This window comes from Ceratotherium simum, chromosome 13 (assembly GCF_057802395.1).
Source record: "Ceratotherium simum simum isolate JZ-2026a chromosome 13, ASM5780239v1, whole genome shotgun sequence".
NCBI classification, from domain to species: domain Eukaryota; kingdom Metazoa; phylum Chordata; class Mammalia; order Perissodactyla; family Rhinocerotidae; genus Ceratotherium; species Ceratotherium simum.
In genome coordinates this window covers 6698342-6720634 of record NC_141912.1, presented here as the reverse complement: position 1 = coordinate 6720634, position 22293 = coordinate 6698342, and the positions used below count along the sequence as shown (strand labels likewise).

The 22293-nt window shown below is 45.8% G+C and overlaps 1 protein-coding gene across 1 annotated transcript in view; it reads right to left on the bottom strand.

The window, feature by feature from the left end:
• Positions 1–4202: 4202 nt before the first annotated feature.
• LY86 (lymphocyte antigen 86) overlaps positions 4203–22293 on the bottom strand; it is a 71121-nt gene continuing 53030 nt past the window's right edge. Inside the window, exons 4-5 of the mRNA XM_004432145.3 lie at positions 8518–8570; positions 4203–4619 (exon numbers count right to left, since the gene is read on the bottom strand). Of these exons, the coding sequence (XP_004432202.1) occupies positions 4536–4619; positions 8518–8570 (137 nt within the window). The 3' untranslated portion in view covers positions 4203–4535. The remainder of the gene's footprint in view (positions 4620–8517; positions 8571–22293) is intronic.

The window sequence follows — 22293 nt, the reverse complement described above, 5'->3', positions numbered from 1 at the left end:
TTGACAGTGAATGACCAAAGAGTTTTTTGGTGAAGAACATAGTGAAGTTCCTCCAATTTATGAAACTCAGTGGTTCAGTATACTCCTTAAGCATCATGGTCTTAAATTTTTTTTTTGTTATGCTCTCATTAATGAATCAACCTAACTCCTTTTTTTGCCTACTCTGGTGTTTAGCTTCTTTGCTGCTTGACTTAATTTCTGTAAGCCCACAACTAAAACCATAAAGTGATCCTTATTATATAGTCTCCAACAGCCAAGGCAGCGCCAACCAGGAAGAGCCTGGGTTTGGAGTCAGACAGATTTGAATCAAGCTTGCTGAGCTCATGAGCTGGGGACAGTGGGGCGGATTCCCTCACTTCTCTACCCCAACTTCCTCTCCTAGGACGTGGGTCATCGCGTTACCATCCATGGGTGGTTATTGAGAGTAATATCAAGATGCAGGTCAAATATCTCGCTCAATGCCTGGCACATGGCAAATGCTCAAATCATTGTTACCTTTTCAACAATTATTATTACTGTTGTTCTGACTTCTCAGATGTTGTCTTTATGTAGTCACACATTTTAATTGTTTTAGCCTATCTTTATGTGGAAACTTTGTTGTATCCCTTTGATCATTTCTCTGGCCCCCTCTCAAATTTTTTGCACAACTTCTGAATAGAAGAAAAGGAGGGAAGGTCACAATAAAATGATGCGTGGCATGGATATTTTCTTTCTTTCCATTCTTGGCTGGGTTTCAAGGAATCCATAAAAATATCGCTGGAGGAAGAAATCGCTGTTTTCAGCTGAAATAACACTGATGCATAAATTCTTTTCCTCAGGAATGAGGAGACTAAAGTATTGGAGGAAAGAATTTGGTTTTGTCACACATTTTCAAGGAAAGCTGGGTTAGAGGAGAGAAAAAAAATTCAGGCTGGTCCGCGTGAAGACAGCTGAAGGCTTCAGCTCCAAACGGAACCACTGAAGATGTTTACAAACTGGATGTAAAATAGCTCTTTCCCAAATCCTCTGGAACCCCTGCTAGCCAGATAAAATGATCAGGAAATTAGACAGAGGAACTTGTTTTGCTGACTGAGACTGAACTGCTGAGCCGATAAACTCTCCCTCCTTCACAAACCCGGGCTAAAATCAGGATGTGGCCTTTTCTGTTCTCTCACTAGCTATTTTGGGTTATTTTTTCAGATGGCAGTCATGATTCTTAAACTTGCAGATGTTACATTTAGTCTTCTCATCTTGAATGTGTATCTTTTTTGCAGGAAAACAAGTTTAATTAAAAATTACACACATTTTCTTTCCTAGGCCCTTTTGGCCTGGTTATAATGTTTCTTTTGGGAGGAAAATTTGTACCTGAATGTTTCCCTTAACTTCTTTTCAGAGTTCACTGCGGGAGCATGTAGCTCAGTGAACACGCCCCTGCTCCAGGTCTGATGAAACCAGCTAGGCTTAGAAGAAATCAAGGAACAATCAAAGGAACGTGGGCTGGTGGGTGAGGGCGGGGCTCGAAGACAGTTTGCCTGGAGAATGCAGGAGAGAGGGGAGAGGTGAAGTAGGAAACGGGGCTTTAGCTCCACAGGCGAATGCCCACCTGCTATGGACTGAATGTGTCCCCCCAAATGCATTTGTTGAAACCTAACCCCCAATGTGGTGGTGTTAGGAGATGGGCCTCTGGGAAGTGGTTAGGTGATAGTGCCCTTATAAAGGGAACCCAGAGAGCTTCCTCCCCCTTCTGCCATGTGAGGACATGCTGGAAAACAGCTGTCTGTGAACCAGGAGCAGGCCTTCACCAGACACCGAATCTGCCAGAGCCTTGATCTTGGACTTCCAGTCTCCAGAACTGTGAGAAATAAATGTCTGCTGTTTATAAGCCATCCAGTCTGTGGTATTTTTGTTATAGCAGCTCGAACAAATTAAGGCACCATCACTTTTATTATATTTTATTTATGCTGGGCACTGTTCTAAGTGCTTTCCACACATCCTCCCATTTAATTCTCATAGTATCTCTATAAGGGAGGTGTTATTATCCTTGGCACTGATGGATGAGAGACTGAGGCTTAGAGGATTGAAGTCACTCACCCAGTTAACAGCCGGGGGAGAGTTAGAACTGAAAGGAGATTTTCCTCAAAATATAAGGAAGAGCCTCTGGAAACCAAAATAATTGGAGCTGGCTGATTTCCACAGGAGTTCTTGGGTTCTGGGGCACAGCATAATCATCATCATCATCATCATCATCATCATCATCATCATCATCATCTTGAACCAAAATGATTTTTTTTTCAGGGAAGTTTACTGAGAAGAAATTTTTAGAATACTTGATGATGATTTTGAAACAGTAGCAAGCTCTGTTTATGAGAAGATGAGAAGTAAATTAAGTTCTTCGTCAGTGCACCCCCCCCACCCCCCACCCCAGGCACACACATAGATGGCTAACCTAGGAAAGCATGCCTGGGGGCTGCCCCCTTCCCCCTTAATACCTCCTGCTTCCTGGGATCAACTCCAAACTTCATCGTAGTTACTATGTTCTGCCAGAGGGTTAAATAGTGGTAATGATTCTGGCGTTTCTCCTACCAAGACTGTTTGTAGTTTAATAGGAGACTCACAAACAGTGAAAAACTTCCTCAACTTGCAGGAATGAAACTCATAGTGAAATTTAAGGCCCATGACAGGACATTAAGGACGAGCATATTTGGGGGCAGAGAAAAACATTCTTTTTCTCTCAAATCACACCGTTAGTGCCTCTGCTGTGTACTCATGTGTACCCAGTCATGGCTAGGGTCAGCCCCATACGTGGGAATCTGTGTTTAACCCAAACCTATAGCATCTGAAACACTCTCTGTCTCTGTCTCTGTCTCTCTGTCTCTGTCTCTCTCTCTCTCACATACACACATATTGTCAATGAATTTTAAGAAGAGAGTCAAGAACAGGAAAGGGAACAGCTGAGCTGTAGAAAGATTAAAAAGTGAGCTTGTTCCCTATTCCCTGCCCGTCTCTGGAAGCTGTGACAGTTGTCCTGAGCCGTTGGAACGTGTGAGTACTCTGAATGGACCCACGGCCTTTATTGGACTCAGGATGTTTACTGAAAAGGGAGTGGGGGAATGTCTCGCTGGAAGGAACGAAGAAGGATCAGAAACTCAGTTTGCTGTTTGTGTCCATAACAGTGTCACCCCCCGTGTGCTCAGGGGTGTGCTCCGAGCCTGGCACGGCCACAGTGTGTCTTTTCTCCCAAGCATTTATGGGCGAAGGCAGGGTCACTGCTATGATTTTGTCTCTCCATAGCCCAGAAAACCCCAGGTGCTGGTTTTAAAGTCTTGAGTCACCAGGCATCTATGACCTGCTGTTCCAGGTACTTGAATTATGTTCAGACCGTAATTAATAGCAACAGACATTTTTTAAACTATGGATTTTTTTCTCTTTTAATTTCTAACATAATGGGACTTTTATGAATATAAAAGGCCTGAAAATGATAAAGTCAACCCAGTCACCCAACTCCAGTCCCTTAGCAGGAGCAAGAGGGCCGGACGTTGGGCCCAGAGATGCTGGAAGGAGAGGGGTGGGGAGGAGGGCACAGGATGGTGAAGGGGCTGCGGAGCCCACCATATGATCCTTCACATCTGGGGATAGAACACGACCGGGCTGCCAAAATGGCTCTGACCACAGACAGTCAACCTGCTCATCTACAGCGGGCATCGAAGGAGGTGTGTCTGTATGTGAATGAATGTGTCCATTGTTGGCATGTGGCTTTTTAATATTTTGGGGGACTGCAGGCTCCATGGGGACAGGGACAGGGACAGTGTCTGTTTTGCTCCCTGGAGTATCCTAAGTGCTGAGCAGAGGGCTGGGGGCATATGTGCTGAGCAGTTATTCTCTGAAGGAATTAATGAACATATTGACAAGAGCCATTGTGCTGAGGCCAGGGAGAGCCATGCTTTCAGGGATGAAGGGATAATGAGGCTTGCTCAAGCGAGATTTTGATGTCACTCTTTATGAAGTGTCATCAGCTTCTCGGGCCTCACGGTCTAAGGGCGTGAGGCTCGCCCAGGAGAAGGAATGGCACGTTTTCCCAGTGCTCTAATCTTAGCAGCACCGTCATTGTCCTGAGTCTCTTAGAACTACTTACGCTGTGCCAGCACCTGGCACTGTGTCTGGAGGAAATTACATTATAACTACAGTATTGTCCTACGATTCTTTGAACAAACCATGAGGAACAATTGTGGGCCAGCGTTCTTTATTCGGGGTAGCTGAGGAAGCGCTCCTAAGGAGCTGAAAATCAGCTCGGGCTGCTGTGAGGTAACCACTTAGAGAAGAAAGATGGACCCCTGAGACTGCTTAGCTTTCCCAGGACCAGGAGGCTCCTTAGAAGCAGATAACTTCAGGGGCTCCATTACATCTGTGGAGTCTGGGGCCCTCTGGTCCTGGGGGCTGCACCTGGGTGAGCCTTGCTGTCGAGGCTCCCTCTGTCGTCGACTGTTCTTCTCACACAGTAGATTCAGTCTGAGAGCTTGGAGTTCCCATGAGACAAGCTGGCTGCACTTTGGGGCTGCTCAGGAGCAAATGACAGTAGCATTGGCGCAGGCCACGGTGGAATGGTTTTCGTTATACAGTTCCAGCAAAACCTGGTATTCTCCCTGAAAGGGACACAACAAAAACATGAGGTGTGTGTCCCACGGAACTATCAGCCATTCAGCAAACAGTTACTGAGCACCTTCTACATGCAGGCACTGTTCTAGACACTCGGGATAAAGTAGAACCAGACAAACCAAGCCCTGCCCTGTGGAGCTCAGGGGCTCGCTGGAGAGACAGACGATGCACGTGACAATTAACTGTGTGTGCTCTGTCGCATGCTGATGCTATGGAGAGAATGCACGTGGCGGGGGTGGGGGTGGACGGGAGCATGCCGGCTGCTCTGGGGGCTGGTGGTCCCATGTCTGAGGAACAGAGAGGAGGCCAACGGGGCTGCAGGGAGAGAGAACCACAGGAGGAGGGAGAGGAGAGGAGGTGGGGACTCTGGCCTCACTCTGAGAGGGACGCAGGTCGTGAGAGCCTTTTCCCCAGAGGAGTGGCCTGATCTGAGGTCTGTGTTAACAGGATCCCTCTGGCTGCTGAAGAGACTGATGGTGGAGAGGGTGGCAGCGGTGAGACCAGGTAGGCGGTGACTGCCGTGAGCAGGTGAAAGGTGGTGATGATTTGGAGCAGATGGTGGAGACGAGGAGAGCACATTGGATTCTGGACGGATTTTTTTTTTTTTTTTTTTTAAAGAAGAGCCACTATGAACTGCTGAGGAAACCCATGTGGGTGGGAGAGAAAAAGAGGGTTAAAGATGAGGCCAAGGATTCTAGCCTGAGCAACCAGAAGGATAAAGTGTCATTTGCTGAGATGAAGAAAACTGTAGGGAGCAAAATTCAACTGCATGAAACCAAAACGCTCTATCACAAAACGTATAGCTGCTTTTTAGGGTTCCTTTCTGGCAACAACACTCCACAGAGGACTCCGTTTGTCTGCGGCAGCAGCTGCTGGCCAGGCTGTTTCTGGAACTGCAGAAAGAACCCGGGGTTGAGCCACATCTGTTTTGCTCACTGCCGTAGACCACCCCCACCCAGCCCCACGGGTCACTTGGTGGAAACGTGTCTGCAGACTCACCAGTCTGCAGAAGATGAGCTCTGGGAGGGGGGGAGGTAGTGGTGAACAGGGCAAAGGGCCCAAGAGGGAAGGACGCACAACGGACTCCTGGCACCTCTTGACGTGCCTGTCACTCGAAGAAGAAAGGGGGCTTAGTCTGTATAAGCCGGAGGGAAGGAGTAAATCAGACCACTGTGTAGAAGTAGCATGAGAGGCAGTTTTTGTTAGAAGAGAACAATTTTCCAGCAATTAGCAGATTCCCAAGAGCGGGTTCCCCAGCACTGAGAACTGTATTCTGGAGAGCCAGGCTCCTCTCGGGGTGTGAGGACTGCATCAAGTGACCTAAGGCGCCATTCAACTGGGGGATTCGGTGACAGTACGGGCTCCCCTGGGTCTGCTCCAATGTCGAGCAGCTGCGGTTTCAGAAGCAGTGTTAGGGATTTAACCAAAGCAGTGTAAAAGTTAGAGAATTAATTATGAGTAAAGACCAGCTCAAATTTGCATCAGATTGTGTTTAATTATCATCATCTACTTTTCTCTTAATTGTCCATGTGAATTTAAGGACACGCCCTACAGAATAATTAAAAACCAAATGAATTTTTCATTATTGTGTTATAAGCCTAGGAAAAGATGTAGTATTCGAAGGCAGGGGTTCTAGATTATGAATTACAAGATGTATGTACTCTGATTTAAGAGGTGAGAGTATTTAGGCAACTGTGCCTTGCATAGGTGGGTGGAGGAACATGCTGGAAGGACAGAAGGGGCAGAGTAGGGACAATGGACAGATTGCAGTGGCCTTTCTGCTGGTGAGGAGGGCACTGAATCAGAGCATTAGGAATTTGTGGTTGTATCCTTGGCACTTACGTAGGTCAGGCTGTATCTACAACTTGTTGTCCATGTGCTCTGGAAGCCCTAGGATCTTAAATTCTAATTCAGAAAACAGCAGTCATAGACAGATGCAGGGCTCCAGGCAGGACTTCAGTCTGGGCCAAGGGACTGGCTGTGTTAAAAAGAAAATAATACGAAGACACTGAAGATTGACTGCCGAGTGGAAAAATTTTCGGCCAAGCAGGGACGGAATTAGCACAGAGCCCATCTCTTGGGGATTTGGTGGGAGGAGAGGATCTGGGGTAGGACTTTTAAAATCAAAAGGCTTCACACTGTGTCTCTGTCCCATATTAGGAAACAAAGTCTGTGAGCCTTGCTGGCTGGCTGTCAGCCAGGGAAGCCTGGGCTGGCTGAGCTGGTTCTCAGCCAGCGTTGGAGCCTATGTTGGGATTACGGCCTCCAGATGCCTCTGCAGCATACGTGACAGGTCTCATGTGTCTCCTTTGGGTTATGTACCCTGTCAGGTCTGGCCAGGTGTCAGCAGGCTGAGGCAGGGTCAGAGCTAGCGAGGTTTCTGCTTCCCCAGCCTGGGCATCAGATGGGGAAGAGGTAGGAGGACCAGGCGCTGAGAATCTGCGGATGCTTAAACAACCAGGCCAAGTGCCAGGAGACCTGACCACTGTCTTTGCCCTCACATTGGCTAGCATTGTTGAGCACCGTCATTGGTAAAGGAACGCAGGTGCTGCACTCACCAAGCAGCCTGGTGACTGCAATGAAGCTTTTACATCTCTGGTAAATTTTCTCTCAAAGTGATTCTGTGACTTTAAGTTCTTTCCCTCTCTATTTCACGGCAATTGCTAAAGGGACCTGGTTTAAAAAAAAAAGCCAATAATGCAAGATTGAAATCAATTGTTTGCAAATTGTAAGTCAATCTCCAGTGGAGGGGGGGAGGGCGGGGGTGGTCAGAAGGAAAATGGGCAAGGAAAAAGAATTCAAATAAGCAAAGATTTAAAGAAAAAACTATCTGGAGAATTTAGGTCCCACATCCTGGAAGTGAAGAGAGTTTGCAAAACTCTCCAATTATACTGAAAGGCCTGAAGAGAAAACCCTGGAGAAGAGCCCCAGAAGAGGAAGGGAAGGCAGGAAACTGCCCGGTTGCTGGAGCAATGTTAGTGAAGGTCTGAGATGGTCTAAAGCCATGCCAGCTTTGAACCTAGGAACCCAGAGGCGGGCCAGAAAGGAAACATACAAGAGAAACGAAACTAAGTTCAAGAGACCCTTGATGGAGAAGGAGATCCTTTTCTAGGGTCATTTACAGATTTTGGAAGACTGAAAGGATGAAGTGGAAAATTAAAAACATTAAAATGATTACATTTTAGTGATTCTTTTTATATTATTCTATCAGATTCCCTGAGGAGTAGCATATTGAAAATGTATTGCTTATGTCAGAGCTGCTTTGATTCAGCCACTTTATAAAGCCACATTATTTTGAGCAAAAAGGAATTAGCAGAAAATTCTACTCTTAGCTGTGAGGCTCACCAGTGAATGCTCAGGATATGGGCATTTTATTTATTTGGTGGCAGCCCATGATTAGTAATGCAAGGATGGTAACTGGGGGACTGACCGTTAAGCCTGCATGGTTGTGTGTTTCTTTCTTTCTTGGAACAGCCAGCTTTACCGAGCGCCAGTAATTGCATGCATGTGGCTGACCCGCGCCCCCCACCCACCCCAGCTGCTCCAGGCATATGAAGCCCCGCAGACACAGCAACCCTGCAGGACAGGATACAGGCATCCCTCTCAGTGGGAGCTGTCTACCCAGAGGATCCCCAAGGGTCCGACAGGACATAAGTTAAATTCCAAAATGACAAAACCGGTGTGTTAAGTACGTGTAAGTGCCCACTACGAGGTAAGAGCTGTATTGAGAAAGAGTGTTCTTAGTGATGGCCTATGGGAAAGTTCTAAACTGTTCAATGCCCTCCTCCTCTTCTTCCTCCTCCTTGTCTCCTCCTCCCCCTCCTTCAAGAAACTGCTCAATACAGCAATTAAGTAACAAAACAAAACAGAAAACCAAAACCTTACCACAGGAACTTCAAATCCAGGATTATTGATGGGGCCAGCATAATAAATCTGCTCTGAAAAATACATAAAATGTACATAATGTTATTCCATCATTGAAAACAAAAATGATTTGCTCATATGATCTGTGCTCACCGTGTCCTGGGGATCCAGTGATGAAAAAAAAGTCTCCGTCCAAATGTTGCTTATATTCTAATGAGGAGGCTGACAGTACATAAGTAATGAAACAGGACAGTATCTAGATTGTAAAAAGTGCCAGAAGGAGACACGCAGGTAACGTGAGAGAGGCAGATGGTGTGACGGTTGAGAGGCCAGGCTGGCGCCAGGCGGTGCAGAGTTAAATCCCGAGACCACCTCTACTGTTTGACTTGGACAGTCATGTTCTCTTTGGCCTCAGTTTTCTGGTTTTTAAGATGAGTATAATAATGATAATAACAGTGCTCACTTCATGGAGCTGTGAGGGATAAAAGAGTTCATTGGTATAAAGCACTAACAACAATGTCTGGGAAGCACTCAGTAAATATTTGCTGAAAGGATGAACTGGGAGATGCCATGTTTGATACAGTGGCCGGTCAGGCAAGGCATCTCTAAGGAGATATCTGAGCTAAGCCCTGAGAGACGAAAATGAGGCTACCGTTTAAAGAGCTTGGAGAGAAGCATTTCAGGGCACCAGAATAAGGACACAGGCCCCGATATGGAGAAGAATTTGGGAAGTTGGAAGGACAGAGGGAGATGGGTGTGTTGAAGCATAGAGAACAAAAGAGGCTGTGTTGAGAAGAGAAGGGAAAGATTGAGGGAAGACATATTTCAGGATCTCGAGGACATGGTAAGGAGAAAGGTAGTAGTAAGCCAAGTGAAAATACCTAATTTATGTTGTGAAGAGATCATTCTGCTGTGTGGAGAGGCGTAGAGTGGAGGGTCTTCATTCGCGAGGTGAGCGAGGGATTGGTGAGCATGGTGGTGGTAGACACAGAGCAAAATGAATGAAATCATGGCTATATTGGGAGATAGGACTTACCAATGAGTTGCATATGGAGAATGAGGGCATGGGAAGGTTTTGGCTTGAGCATCTGGGTAGATGGGCGTGCCACTTACTGAGATGAGGGAGCTGGGGAGGAAGGAGTTTGTGTGTGTGTATGTGTGTGTGTGTGTGTGGTGTGACTTAAAGAGCTCTACTTCTGGGAGGTGGCTATTAAGGGTACTTGAAAGCATTTGGATACACGATTCTGGAATTTTGGGGAATAGGTCAGAGATAGAGCTGTGAATTAACATGTAGATGGTGATAAAGCCATGGGATAGGATGAGACCTCCCGTAGGAAGATGGAATTAATAGACAGAGAAAGAGAAACAGCCAGGACCACTCCTGAGGCCCTCCAACATTCGGATAGAGAAGAAGACTTACAAGAATTCTAAGAAGGAGTGGCGGTGGAGTGGCGGCTAACCAGAGAGTGTGGGATCAAAGGAGCTAGGAGGTGAATGCTTTTCAAAGACGAGGGTACGGTCATCTGTGTTGAATGCTGCTGAGAGTCTGCATAAGATAAGGACAGAAATGTGCAGTGGATTTGGCAACATGGATGTCATTTGGTGGCCTTGATGAGAACATTGGAGAAGTGAGAACAAAGGCCCAGATGGGGTGAGCTGAAGAGTGATATGGAGGTGAGGAAGTAAAAAAGATTTGCTCTAGAGAGAAGCAGAAAAAATGAATAATAACTGGAGGAGGGTGTGGGGTTAAAAGTGGTTTCTTTCTTTAAGATGGGAGATACCATCTGAAGGGAATGACCTGGTAGAAAGAGAGAGACTGAAGATGCAGAAGAGAGGCAATGACTGGAGGGATGAAGTGTTTGAGAAGGTGGCAAGGGAAGGCTTTGCCCAGTCTCCTGAGACTACTTCCGTTTTCTCAGTTAAGGTCATGGACAAAGAGGTGGGGGAAGGTGGAGGGTGAGGGCTGTGGTACATTGAAGAGCAAGAAAATGGTATACAACCGTCATCATGGACAGTGGGGAAGAAATTTACTTGAAAAACAGTAGGATTCCTAGCCAATGTTGAATACTTTTTTTGAGGTTTGTGGCCATGAATTTAAAGATACTTCAATCATTCCAGATGTATATTTTCTCAGCAACATTGAGTAGCTCTGATGCAAGAATAGAGAGGGTAGATGGTTGGGCTGGAGTTTTGCTGGACAAGAATGATAAGGAGAGAAAGACCAGGCTGTTGGGAATAGATGCAGGGGAAAGCTTATAATAATAGACCGTGGACTCTGAGGAGGGTAAGGAAGAAAATGAAGGCAGGAGGGGTTGATGGATAGTAAAAATAGTGGTGGAATTGGCTGAATGGAGTTTCCATTATTGAATCAAGGTCCTAGGATAGGTAAGCTGGAAGGATATGGCGAAGCCAGAGGGCAGAGGCTTGACACTGATATTTCAGAAGTGGTACATTTACTGGTGATGACAAAATGCAGGATTGACATGGGAGACAGTGGTTGAGGTGGAATGATGGAAATAGTTGTTGGAAGCATGGAGGTCAAGGAGCTGAGACATTATGGTGCTGGGGGGCCATCCATGTCAATACTGAATATTGAAACCTTGTGCAGCTCCTCAGATAGTGACTGCCTCCTCTGTGATTCTCCAGCACGGTGCACTTAGCATATGATAGGCAGAGTGGCTAAGAGCACAGACTCTAGGGTCAGACTATTGGGGCTGGGCTTGAATCCGGGCTCTTCTTCCTACTAATTGGGTAAAGTACCTAACCTTTCTTCAGTTTCCTTCTAAGGAAATGGGGTGATAGTAATTCTACCTCAGAGAGTTGTGAGCATCGAATAATTTAATACATGTAAAACTCTATAACAGCACCTGGCATATGGTAAGCATTCAATAAGTGTTTGCCATTAGTATATTCATTCACCAATCCACACTACTGAGCATCCATCTAATAGAGGTCAGGTACTATGCTAGGTGCTGGATACAATAGTAGACAAGAATATTATGTGAACTGTTTGGATCACTGGCTATCCAGATTTGTAATCATTTGTTTATAGGGCTGTTTCCTTTACTAGCCTGGGTTTCTGTGTCTTCTTGTTTGCATGGCTTCCAGTACATTGCACAGAGTCTAACACACAGCAGGGCACAATATGTAGTTATTGAATGAGGTTATTGAATGAGCAGATCCAGACCCAGGCCATGGGTTTGCCAACTAACTTAATTCTTACTCCTGCTATTATAGTCCTCTACTTGCTAGAAGGGTCTGGGCCTGGGTGCTGATACAAGAGACTGGATCAGGGAATGGGCCATTCAGAGCAGCCAATCTGGTGATGAGGGTAAAGGGATGGCAGAGGAGGATAGAGATGAATAAATGCTTACTGATTTATTGATGGCGTTAGGTACTGATCTCTTTTAATAGCACGGTGACTTCCTGCCTCACACAGAATCTGGCGTTTAACTGCTGTTCAGTAAATATTTGGAGACAGACCAAACTCTTTCCATTAAAAGGAGCTTTAGGCCAGAGGTAGCGTGGCTGGTGCATGAGCAGCTGCCCATATGAAACAATATCAAGGACATGAGGTTAATTCTCCTTTTAAAAAGCCTCCTCAGGGCCCGCCCCATGGCTTACCGGTTAAGTGCTCGTGCTCCGCTGCTGGCGGCCCGGGTTCGGATCCTGGGCGCGCACCGACGCACCACTTCTCCGGCCATGCTGAGGCCGCGTCCCACATACAGCAACTAGAAGGATGTGCAGCTATGATGGGCAACTATCTACTGGGGCTTTAAGGGGAAAAAAATAAATAAATAAAATCTTTAAAAAGCCTCCTCAGGCAAACTGAGACCTAAACTTCTTTTTTTTTTTTTTGAGGAAGATTGGTCCTGTGCTAACATCTGTTGACAATCTTCCTCTTTTTCTTTTTTCTCCAGTACATAGTTGTATATCATAGTTGTAGAGTTGTAGCTCTTCTATGTGGGACGCTGCCTCAGCATGGCTTGACGAGCGGTGAGTAAGTCCATGCCCAGGATCCGAACTGGTGAATCTCGGGCCGCCGAAGCGGAATGTGTGAACTTAAACACTATGCCACCAGGCCAGCCCTGAGAACCGAACTTCTACCAGGAGACCTGTTCTTAGCATAGCCTTTGGCTTCTGTTAACTGCCCACGTCCTCAACATATCTATCCTTCCTTTCCATGGTCAATTCCTAGTACCTTACAAGGATAACATGGAGACATGGTGGGTGCCAGATGGAAACATTCCTGTTTCATTGCACTAAATATACTGGTCCATTCATTTTTAAAAGGAAATAAATATTTAATCGTGGATATAAGCAAGAGTTTTGTTGGAAACTACTGCTCTGGATGATTATCATGTGGTATTAGAAACAGAGATGTTGACTTTCTGGAGTCTACCCTTAAGAATCTTCCAGTGCAACTGGAGAAAATACAATAACTAGTTAATTGTGTGGGGAGTGAGCAGTGTGGGTGGGTGGTGTATCTAACAAGTGCAGAGGGTTGAGAGGAATTCATTTGCAGAGCTGGTGTGTTGTACAACCCAAGGGCATACCATTCATGTCATAATCCACGTGAATGGTGCCTCCTGAAGTTGTGCAACGTGGTGGCCCAGCTACCAGTATATGATTTCTTCTTAGGAAATTCTCTCTTTCCCCGTGGATACCCTCTGACCCAAGACAGGACAATCTGAGCAGAGGGACAAAGAGACCCAGGATCAATCTCTTCTGGCAAGAGATGGTTTGTTTCATTTCAACTCACCAGTCTCTAGAGCTACCTACTTTCTGCTTGGCTTGCAGCCTTCTTACTGATTCTGTGTCTTCTAGATAGCTTTTCGAGAAAATCTCTTTGCTTTGGTTGCCTAGAATAGGTTTCTGCTGCCTGCAACTCAAGGACTGCGACTGCTATGGGCATGAACCAGTTAAAATCACTCATGCTGGCCTTCAGGGTATGGGACACAGCATGGCTCAGGAGCAGAGTCCAAGGAGGGGGACTGAGCGTGCCATCCATGTCCGGTCTGGTGGGGTTCCCTTGGACATGTTTTATTGTGTGCTCTATGCTTCCCCGTATTGTTCTAAGGTGGTGTAGTGCAAATAACTTCACCTAGGAAGCAGACAGACTTGGGTTCAGGACCCAGCTCTCCTACTCACTAGCTAAGTGTTTGTCAGCAATTGCTTAACCCTCCTGAGAGTCACCTTCTGCACTTGCAAAATAGTAATAGGAATGCCTCTCCTGCAGGGCATTGAGAGGACTAGAGAACTCGTATGTAAACTCGCTGAGCAGAATGGGGTCCCCAGTATGGGTGGAAACAGGAGTTATTAGCTGTATTGTTATTCACTGGATGTGAAGAAGAGTAACGTAGTGAAGCTCACTTGGCGAATGCTGAGGGGCTCACCGAGACTAGGTTTGGGACCTTTTGGCCCAGCCAACATGCACCACTGCTAAGTTCCGTCCAGGCCTTTTTTGTTGACTCCTGTCTTAAAAAATGGATGAGTATGGCTTTTTGAAGAATACCATTTGAATGACATCTAACATTTTGTTACGCTCAGTTAATGCTCTGAGATTTGCTAATTTGTGCTTTTTGCTAATAACGGGTTCTTGACTGGGGTGAGAGATTGTCATTACATTGGCCGCTTACACTTTACGGTTTCAACTGGAGCTTTTCTGGGGCCCATGAGGTTCCTGAGAATTGCTGCAAGTAACTCAGGAAACTGTCTTTTTTTTTTAACCTGATGAAACAACACCTAAAATTAAATTCTCGCTCCTTCCTTTCTCAGATCTTCTCCAATTCTGAGAGTCTTTTAATTAACATTCTCACACTCCAGTTCTATAAAAAGAGCCCCAGTATATTTGTCCCCACTTCTTCCTTTCCTTCATTTGAAATCTTTATCAATTTTTAACGTGTAGTGGATTAAAGAAATTCACCTCCCTGATTCTGAAGACATGAAGTCATTTCTGAGAATCGGCACTTTTTTTTTGGACCCAGATCTTTGTGTGGTTGGCACACAGTATCTTTTTAGAGAGGAGATTGATTTTTAAATTGTGGAAATAAAAGGTCCCAAGGGGCTTCGGGTTAGACTGTCGTGGGACTCACTGCTGCATCCTGCCCTGCAGCCCTTTGTTCCCAGTAACAAGCACAGATCAAGTGCGTGCTGATGACTGGATTCTGTCAGGCGGCGTTCCTGCCATTTTCTAGCCCTTGCTAGTATCTTTTTGGAATTCCTTCCAGTCTTCCAAATTTATTATAAAAAATGTCATCAATATTTAAGCATTATTAGGGGGCTTGACAATGTAAAAATAGAGTTACAATTTGTCATAAACAGGCCAATTAGTATATTTAGAACAAAGATTTAAAAAAATATATCATTTATTCATATACTCAGGATTTTGAGCCTCTTTCCTACCTGCCGGGACCAGCAGGGGATCGCCCCCCCAGGTGGGGGGGAGGGCAGTGTTGAACTAGAAGGATGCCGCCCTCACCCTGCCCTCCAGTGAGTGGGGCAGCCCGGGTTCTGGGAAGGCCCCCTTACAACAGCACCTATGAGCAGTGGCCCCACAGTGAAGAGGGACAGGGGAGAATGTTCCTGGCAGACCCATAGCTTTGTCTCTGGAGTGTGAAGGAGAAGTGCGTGGCTTCACTGAAGTGAGCTCTAAACACAGTCTTCATCCCTCTGCCTGACTTGGGGTGGTTCCTTAAAGAGACCTGAATGTGGCAGACCACGAAGGCCTGGGCACCGCTCCTCATCCTCTCCTCTCTTTCTTCAGCCTCTGACCCTGGAGGGTGTGGTGAGTGTCTCCCGGTCCCACGGGATGCTGAATTAGTTTCTGGTTAGGGTGCTCATTTGAAATAATAATGCACTTGCCTGGGAGTGGGGACTCAGAGGAGTGTCCACTGCCTCCGGGGTGAGTGTGGCCGTAGATAGAATCCCCGTGGGGCCCAAAGCCGGGAGGTTTCAATGGATTCCGGACAGTGTGGGTAGGAAGCTCCAGGCTTAGCCTAGGCCTGGTTTTTATTTTTTATTGTATTTTTTTGGTGTGTCCTAATTTGTCAGTTTCTCCGTCTCCTGGCCATTTTGCCTGTTATTCCCTAGAGCCTCTGCAGTTACGTATCTCCTGAGGGGAGGCCACCAGGGGACTTGAGTGAGGTAAGCATGTCTATACCATCTCAGAAGTGACCTTGCACCACACCACGTACAGTTGCACAGACCAGTCTGGCCAAGAGAGTGAGTAGGAGCAGAAATCCAGCTGCTGCCCCACTGGGTCAGGCCGTGCAGCCTGGGGCTGGGCTGGTCCCATCAGTAGGTACTTCTGGTGTCCTGTGCCACATCCCCTAGCCTGCTGTGAAATCACGGTAGCTGTGGTGGGCATCAGCCGCACCCTCCAACGTCTTCCCAGGTCAAGTGCCTGCCACCTCTCCACACTTTCTGCTGCACAACGGCCCAGGTAGGGCAACCAGGGAGCACAGGGATGTTATCCCCTGGAGGGAGCCCTCATCCAACGAGGACTGGAATCCGAGGATGAATGCCATGCCTCCTGACCTTCAGAGGGACAATTCTGACACATACACTACAATTCCCCAAGGGTCCCAGTGGGACCAAACCCCAGTTCCCCACACTGGTAATCAGCTTCCCAGTACATCACTTCCTGGCTTTCCCTCTTGCCCTGAGTTCCTCTCTCCTCTCTTACTCCTGCTTCCTGGCAGTGCTTCTCAGTAAACTACCCCCATCCAAGTCCTTGTCTCCGGCTTTGCTGGGGGGACCCCAAACCAAGAGTGCTTCCTGGCAGAAGGTGCATCTTTTCCTAATTTGTACGAAGCCCACATATGAGCTAGTGGTGGTCCTAGACACCTGCTGTTGATATACTTGGACCTGTTTCTGATGATGGAGCCACCCAGCCTAGAAGCTAAAGCTGAACACCCTGGAACCTGCTCTCTGACTCTTGCTCCAAAGAGCAGGAAGGAGAATGAATGCCCTGGATTGTCCCTGTGAAGCCTCTGAGCCTCATGCTTTGGGAGAAGACAGGGGCTGAGAGAGAGGGACAAGGAGGTGAAGACTACAGCTGGGCGGGTGAGTGGCCATGAGGGAGCCGGCAAGTATGGGAAAAGAGGGGGCAGAGGAAGGCGGGGAAGAGGTGCCCAGCAAGCCTCTCGGTTTCTGTTTTCTTCGTTCCATTGGGTGGAGTTTTACTATCACTGAACAGTGGACCAATGTGGTGGAACCTATAACAAAGTGTACTCTAATAAACTGGATCTGCAAACTTTGGGATTCCTTGGCATGTCAGATGACCCTTTTATTGGGAGGATTATTTCTGTTCTACTGGGAGCTCAGCAGTTACAACACGTTCAGTTTTATTTCCGTGGTGTCTGGCCACTTTGGCTGTACTTAGATCAGCGTGTTCTGGGATCATTGCTGCCGTCCTTCTCAATATCACACTGTACCTGGGAGCTCATACTGTCTAACTAGAGTGTGGATAACTACATGAATTATTGTAGCTTTGCCTGTGCTAACAACTTTGCTATCTCTCCCTGTCCGTTCACGCAGGCTGGGGGATCTTCTTTATGGCCTTTCACGACTAGAGAAACTGAAAGTTATTTACAACTTGAGAATATTCACTGTGTACTTGCAATGGATCATTTCTAAAACTATTAAATGAGAATCTTTCCATGGCTTATTTGTTCATGGTCCTGCTCCTTACAGCTCTCCAGCGATTCAGAGATGTGCTCGTTATCCCTGCTCTTGTATTCCTAGTGGCATGCTGGCTTTCTCACAGTGACATACTTCTATCAAGGACTCATTGCTATCTTACCCTCTTTGTGTTTCAGGAATGGTTCCAAGACAGGGGTCGTGTCATTGACTTCTAGCCAAATAGTTTCTCCTCTAGTAGAGGACATGGCAAGTGGGAGCTTTACAGGGTCTAGGAAAGGGTGACAATAATGGACCACTAGGCAAATCTTTTCTGAGCAATGGTATGATTTCCTAACAGAAATACTTGAATCTCATCTCAGGTACCTGAGCAACTGTGTCATCTGTGATGTTCTCAGAATTGTTTGACTTCTGTGAGGGCATTTTCATTGAAATATAGAGTTTGAATTTTCCTTGGATTATGCACAATTATTTGGCCTCTTCACGTGGTATATAGAGGTCAGACAAAGTGTATTGGTTTTACATCTGGGGGCTGTGCAGGCTAGTAATATTGTGTCCCTCCTCCAAAGTTGTCCATGTCCTAATCCCTGGAACCTGTGAATATGTTACCTTACTTGGCAAAAGGGACTTTGCAGGTGTGATTATGTTAAGGATTTTGAGATGAGATTACCCTGAATACCTGGGTGAATCCAATGTAATCACAAGGGTCTTTATAAGCAGGAGGCAGGAGATGAGAAGAAGGAAAAGGGGAGATGAGAATGGAAGCAGAGTGGAGTGATGTGGCTACAAGCCAAGGAATGCCAGCAGCCTCTACAAACTGAAAAAGTCAAGGAAACAGATTCTCCCCCGGAGCCTCCAGAGGGAACACAGCCCTCCCGAAACTTTGATTTTAGACTTCTGACATCCAGAACTGTGGGAGAATACATTTGTGTTTACTAAGTGAGTTACTAAGTTTGTGGTCACTTGTTGCAGCAGCAGTAGGAACTAACACAGTGGTCTTGGATCAAGAGAGCAGGCTCCAGGTGACAGCCCTGACAAGGGGCCAGGACTGGTGGCTTGTTTGGATTTGGACTCCCAACAAAGTCCCTTCAGAACCACGACACCAGCATAATCTAGGATTTCAGCAAAAGGAAAGGAACTTGGGCTAGAGAATGAAATTTCCAACATAAATTCATTCAGTTGAACTCAGGACAGATTGTTAAAAAAAATTTAGAGCAACATAGAAACTACCAGGTCAGTGATGTCCAACAGAACACTCTGCAAAGAGGGGAATGTTCTATATCTGCACCATCAGTATGGTAGCCGCTGGCCATAGGTGACTATTAGGAGCTTGAAATGTGGCTAGTGTGACTGATGAACTGAATTTTTAGTTTAATTTAAATGTAAATGATTTAAATAGCCACGTGTGACTACTGGTTGCCACACTGGACACTGCAGTTCTAGGTCAGCCCTATCCAACAGAAACATAACATGAACCACAGAAGTAATTTAAAGTTTTCTTGTGGCCACATTTGAAAAAAAGGAAAAAGAAACAAGTGAAATTAATTTAATAATATATATAATTATTATGTAATGTTTTAATTATGTAATGTTGTAATTATGTAATGTTTTACATACATTACAATTTCATTGTGTAAAAACATAATTAAAAACATTACAATTTCAATATGTAACCAATATAGAAAGTATTAATGAGAAATTAAAAAATTTTTCATACTGTTTTTTTGCACAAAGTCTTCAAAATTCCATGTGTATTCTACACTTAGAGCACATCTCACTTTGAACTGGCCACATTTCTGGTGCTCAATAGCTACATGTGGCTGGGGGCTACTGTACTGGACAGTGCTAATTATCAAGTCGTTGGTGAGGAATGGAGGCCCAGAAGGTGAAATGACTTGTTTCCAGCTGTATTCCTCCTGCAAGACTTTTTTGTCTGTGTTGCCCATGTTCCACCCGAGACATGGGTAACTTCTGGCTGTAAGAAGTAAAAGAGAATTTAAGGTTTTTTTCTTACCAACCAATTTCTGGATTTCTATGGATTAACACTTACTATAACCCTCAGAATACAACTTGCGAACTGGTGGGCTGATTGGATTCCCAGAAATGGAAATGAGGAAGATGGCGATGGGAGAAAAGAGAAGAGAAGAAATTGATCTCCAGAAACCTGGGGCAGCTGCAGGAAAGAGCAACGTGATTGGAAATAATGAAACAGACATCACAGGGGGTGGCCTTTCTCAGATTGGGAGTCTCTCGGATCCACGCACATCAGAGCCCTCAGGATGTTTGTTAAAGCAAATATCAGCAACCCATGCGATCAGAGTTTTGGAGTGGTATACGGGAGCTGGGAGTCACCTTCTTAATTGGCTTCCTAAATGATGACTACATGAAAGTGTGTGAGTCTTTGAGCCAGACTTATGAAATTCCGTAACAGGCAGAGAATTTGTAAAGGAGCTTGTATTGTCTTAGAAAATTAGAAATGCTTTGGTCATAGGTCATCATTAGTCTCACTAAGATGGGTTCAACTAAAATAAAGAATTGACGATGTCGAAGGGCAGTTTCAACACGTTATTGGCTCATTTACAAATGGGCTTGAATTTGAGGGTGGAGGGAAAGCTCTCTAGCTTTTAGGATTCCTTAATAGGCAATATGTTTCCCTTCTTTTTTTTTTTTTAGCAAGAAAAAGTCCTCTTTTGCTTGGTCATTGCTGTTACCCTCTCTAGGGTGATCATTGTTTCTACTTCTGTATTTTGCAGTTCAAGAGTGGAAGTTTTCTGCTAATGCAGTAATAATCCACTGTTTTTGTTGATTCTCCATGAATTTGCAGCAGCGGAGGCTGCCCAGCAATCGCGTGCGGGAGATCCACAGCTGCTTGAAGTATGCAGATGTGGGAGGTCAAGATTTGGCCACCCTGAAATCTATCTCTTTACCTTGGTTGTTTTCTCTAGGGACATTTGACCTCCCCCACTAACTGCCTAAAGAATTTGACATGGTGGCTCCTTCCTGGAACAGATCTATCATGATGGCTGTAAAGATAATGTAGGATGGAGGTTACAATAGGAAAGGCACCAACAAGCCCCTCTTATCAGAAGTTCTGTCTCTCTGGCCACATTCTCTGGATGGCCCTGCGAGGAGTTGCCAGACAATCATTTACATTTATAAGGGAAATCTCCATTTGTAAAGGTATCTCCCTCTCTATTTTGGGAAGAGGGGGGATGGCCTCATTTCTAGAGGCTTATCAATGTGGAAGCTGAGGCCTTAAATCTGCATAATAACCTTACCCTTGTTTACTGTGCTTTAGTGGTAATCTCCTGTAACTGACTCCTCCCACCCCCAAAATCCTCCTTTGTCATTGGCTGAACATGGTATTTAAGACGAGAATTTCTGCTATTGTGTTGAGAAACGCAGTGTCCCTGCTTTCTCCCATGTATACATGTTATTAAACTTGGTATTATTTTCTCCTGCTAACATGTCTTGTTGATTATTTGGCCAGCCATAAGAACCTTAAGGGAAAGGGCAGAGGGAGATTCTCCCTCTTCCCCCGACACAGACAAAGAATAAAACATGAGGAGAAGAAAGGCTGAAGGCTGAGGAGATGGTGCTTCAGATTTCCACTTCCATGAGAAATGTGAACCGGCTCTCACCCCAGAGGCATGGGGGCGTGGCGACTCTGCGTTGTCAGCCACCGGAGAATACGCAGCTTGGACCAAAGGCATTTCCTGACACCTCTGAGGAAAAAGGTCTTAAACTTCTAAGCCTGAAGGCTCTACTGCCTCTCCAGGCCTTGTTAAAATGCAGACTTCCGTTCTGAGATTGATGACTTCAGGGGCTCAGAGCCCTTGCTTGAGAAATCCCTAATCGGCTACATGAAGTAGCTACCATTTATCACTTATTGAGTGCTTACTGTGTGCCAAAGTCTGCTCTAAGGACTTTGCATACGTTATCCCATTTTATCCTTATAACAATTCTTATGGCACATAATATATAATAATATCCTTATAACAATCCCGTGAGGTCACTTGTATTTTCCATATTGTACAGATGAGAAAACTGAGGCTCAGAGAGATTGAGTAATTTGCCTGAAGTCACATAATCGTAAGTAGCAGTAAAGGTCCAGCTCTACTAAGGTCTAGCCTCAAACCCTGTGCTTATCCATGACTAGGCTAGTGGTTGTCAAAGTGTGGTCCCTGGATGAGCATCATCAACCTGACCTGGGGACCTGTAAGAAATGCAAATTTTCAGACTTCTCTCCAGACTTACTGAATGGGAAACTGGGGGTGGGTCCAACAATCTGTGGCTAAACAAGTCCTCCAGGTGATGCTGACGCATGCTCGAGTTTGAGAATTCCTGGACTAGGCTAAGCCCCCTGTTCTCCAATGCAGCACTGCAGTGTAATGAGGCAGGCAGCAGAAAATTCTTGGAGAATAACATTGATTTTGGTAGCATGCTGCCTGCAGCTACAAAATGACAGTCGGGATGACGATGGCAAGAGAAAGAGTACAATTTCCCAGGTGGCAGAGAACCAGCACTCCCCTCATAGGTCTGTTGATTTATCCATGGGAAATGGAACCAAGACACGTGAGTTCCCATCTAAGCCACTTTGTCACCTGGGCTATTGGCAGTGGTCGATGGAGGACAGGACCAGAAGCTGGGATGGGGAGAGATTGAGAATGAAGTGCAGGGACCAGCGGAGCAGACAGCCTGAGGCAAAGGAACTTGTAGAAGCAGGTGGTCTAAAATGGCCCAGACATTAAAGGTCAGCAAACAGATAGGACAGAAGTGGTACCCCAGAGAAGACAGATTTTAAAATTGAGGCCTCAGATAAAGCTGTTTATTGCTCTTCTCTTATAGCAGGAATCAATGACCGCATTCCTGGGGCTTGTATTCGTTACTGTGTGTGCAGTGAATGCAAAACAGCTGAATAGTGAGGCCCCCAGTAGGGGCGCTCGGCTGTGGGTGTGCCTTATAGAGGTCGTCCGGTCGATGGCCTAGATGAATGGTGGAGCTTCTTCTCGGGAGCACTTGCCCGGAAGGTGTTTTTGCCCTGTCTTCTACTATAGCAGTGCAAGGTAAAGACATTTTGCTGAAAGCATTTATGAGAATTTTCCCAAATCTAGGCAATTTCCAAATTTCTTCCATTTCCTAGACCTGTGAAAA